Below are 2,902 nucleotides of genomic sequence, written 5' to 3'. Positions count from 1 at the left end.
ACACATATGGATATATATATATACATATATATATATATATATATATATATATATATATATATATATATATATATATATATATATATATATATATATATATATATATATATATATATATATATATATATATATATATTGAGTTATATATAGTTATAGTTATATAGTTATATAGTTATTGGTGAAACAAAGAACAAAGATATATTCAATGCAATAGAAGACTAATATTTTACTTAGCGAGTTTGGGTCAGGGAGGACACTAACAGTTGCATTATGCTATTTATTTATTCATCCAAAGAATGTGACTGACAAGGGGCGTCGACGTTTTGTTTTTACTCGACCAAGGGAAGCAATTCAATTGCGGCGGTACGGTTTTGTCTTCTATGATTACGAAACGTTTCGATAGCTGTTTGAACTATTCCATCACAAATTGTATTCCACGAAGGGTGAATAACGAAGTGACCTTCATTATACGACCAGGTTGCTCTCGTGTACTGTGCTATCAGGTGTTTGATGGTACCAATTGTCCCTGATGTGTCTGTATGCTGTTTCATTAGAACCACAACTTGCCTGTGTCTCTCAATGGCATCAGCGCATTCCTTCAGGCTCCAGCGAGACTCCAGAAATGCTGGGGTAATTACAGGGACAATAACTAGACTTTCATTAATACATCGATGTATTTCTTCTATGATAAGCATGCCGGGAACAAAACTATCCGCTCCAGTGCACACAAGATTATTTTGTGTGTTGAACGTTTTCTTGAGATATTTATTTAACGAAGGCAGGATGATATTGTCCACGATATCAGAGTCTTGGCTGCAATATGACAGAAATACTGCAAAACTGAATTGGGTTTTATCATGCAAAATCTCTCTCTTCAGAATTTCAAGGTCCTTGTTTAGGCGTGCCTTCCTGCGCCTAAGGTGAATCGTAATCCCAAATGTAAATACACTGAACATAATTGCAACTGATGATGCAATTCCAATGATGATAATATGTGCAAAGCGACAGTTTTCTCTGACCATTTCAATAACTGCATTGTTCAATAACGCTTTTTTGTTGTCATATTTACATGTCAATGTTGTCCTATTCACAATGCTGATATCTGCAAATGAAATCCATTTTAAAAAATCAAGAGTGTCACAATCGCACATGAGAGGATTCTCTAACACAATCAACATTATGTAATGTGGAAGAATGTCCAGCTTTTCTATAAGCTTGATATTATCGCTGGCGTTGTATCCATATTTGTATTTCTCCGCTATAAGATTTTTATCCTGGAATTGATTGAGCAAAATATTCGTCATGGAGGTTTTGTGATTTTCGGTAGTGTCTAGGTGAAGAAATATTTGTTCCAATTGTTCCAAGAAAGCTGCAGGCAAACTTTTCAGCCGATTCTTTCTTAAATCGATTAACTTTAAGTCCCATATGTTATGCAAATCGATATTAAGGTACGTAAATTCGTTCTCACTCAAATCGATTAGACGTAGTTTGGTATTCGATGAGAATAAGTTTAATGGTACAGTGCTAAGATAGTTATTACGTAGGAATAGTATCTCTAGGTCCTGGTTTCTGGAAAATATATGTGCAAAATAGTCCGTAGTCTGCATTTTGTGTAGTTCGTTCGTGGACAAGTCTAATATTTTCAGAGAAGGAAAGCTACTTAAAAAGGATGGAGATACATATTCCAAATTGTTACTCGATAGGTTCAATGTCTCTAATGCATGGAAATCATATGTTCCAGAAAATGTAATATTTAAAATCATTATGTTATTGTTGCTCAAATCTAACATTTTTAATCCTAGTGTCGCATCATTTTTAAAAGTTACTCTTGCATTCAAACTCACTCGAATATCTGGAACCATCATGTGTCGAGCAAATATATATTTTATATTTGGAAACGAAACCCAGCTAACGGTTGAATCACTTAGTTGGATATCAAATTGTGCCAAAGATGTGCAGCTAGTAAGATCTAAAACTTCAAGGTTTCTAAATGATGAATAATCTTTAACGGTAATGCCATCTGCAGCAAGTAGTGTTGAATAAGAAAAGTTTAAGTATGTTACATTTGATAATATTTCTAGTGCGGCTAAATGTTCTACAAAGATTGTCCTGACTCCGCTTACATCAAGATATGTAAGATTCTTTGAACGGAGAGCCCTTGAAAAGTTTTTTCCAAGGATTACACGACGTTGAAAAGCATCGATTCCAATCAAAGATAGATATTGAAGTTTGTGTAGTTTACCATTCAATGCTGCTTCTACTACAACTATTCTAAGGCGAGAATTCCCATCCAAATACAGTGCTTCAAGGTCAGGCGTGGAATTAAATACATCCGGGTCAATTCCCTTGAGATCGGGACATGAGGATATAGACAGAAATTTTAAATTTCCTAGCCCGTCAAGAAAACCCTCTCTAATAAAATAGACATCACTGAAGTCAAGAATGGACAGTTCAGAAACATATCCCCATGTTGGACTCCTGAAAAGTCCATCAGGGAAAGATTTATCAAGTGTATTAGTTCCAAATAGCGTAACTTTCCGGATATTTGCCGGTAACGAAAGTGGAAAATCGGCCTTGCTGCCAATATTTTGGCATATATAGGAAATTCCATTCACAGTACAAGCTACATTTGCTTCCGAAATAGGTACAATGACAAATGCTATGAAAATTACGAAGAGCACAAGTCTTGTTGCCATTTAAAGCTTTTAAAATGTGCTAATTGTTTTGAGCATACTAATTAAAGTTTTGTTATTCGAAACATAATCCTGATACAAATTTTGATGTCGGCGAAGGATCATATCAGTCTTCAATCCATTATGAAAGTTCTATTAACTTGTTGCTTGACGCTATGTACATGCTGCTTTTGCCGAGAGAGCTTTTCCTGAATAAGAAATCAGCATAT

The 2,902-nt window shown here is 34.6% G+C and overlaps 1 protein-coding gene across 1 annotated transcript; it reads right to left on the bottom strand.

Moving 5' to 3' along the window:
• Positions 1–329: 329 nt before the first annotated feature.
• Positions 330–2,696, bottom strand: LOC149786996 (toll-like receptor 4). Its single transcript, XM_089976013.1, has one exon. It carries the CDS (start codon positions 2,694–2,696, stop codon positions 330–332), a length of 2,367 nt encoding a protein of 788 aa, XP_089832139.1.
• Positions 2,697–2,902: the final 206 nt, after the last annotated feature.

This window comes from Sinohyriopsis cumingii, chromosome 12, assembly GCF_028554795.1.
Source record: "Sinohyriopsis cumingii isolate HCF-2022 chromosome 12, ASM2855479v2, whole genome shotgun sequence".
Lineage (NCBI taxonomy): Eukaryota > Metazoa > Mollusca > Bivalvia > Unionida > Unionidae > Sinohyriopsis > Sinohyriopsis cumingii.
The sequence above is the reverse complement of the archived record's forward strand: the minus strand, read 5'-3'. Positions and strand labels throughout refer to the sequence as shown.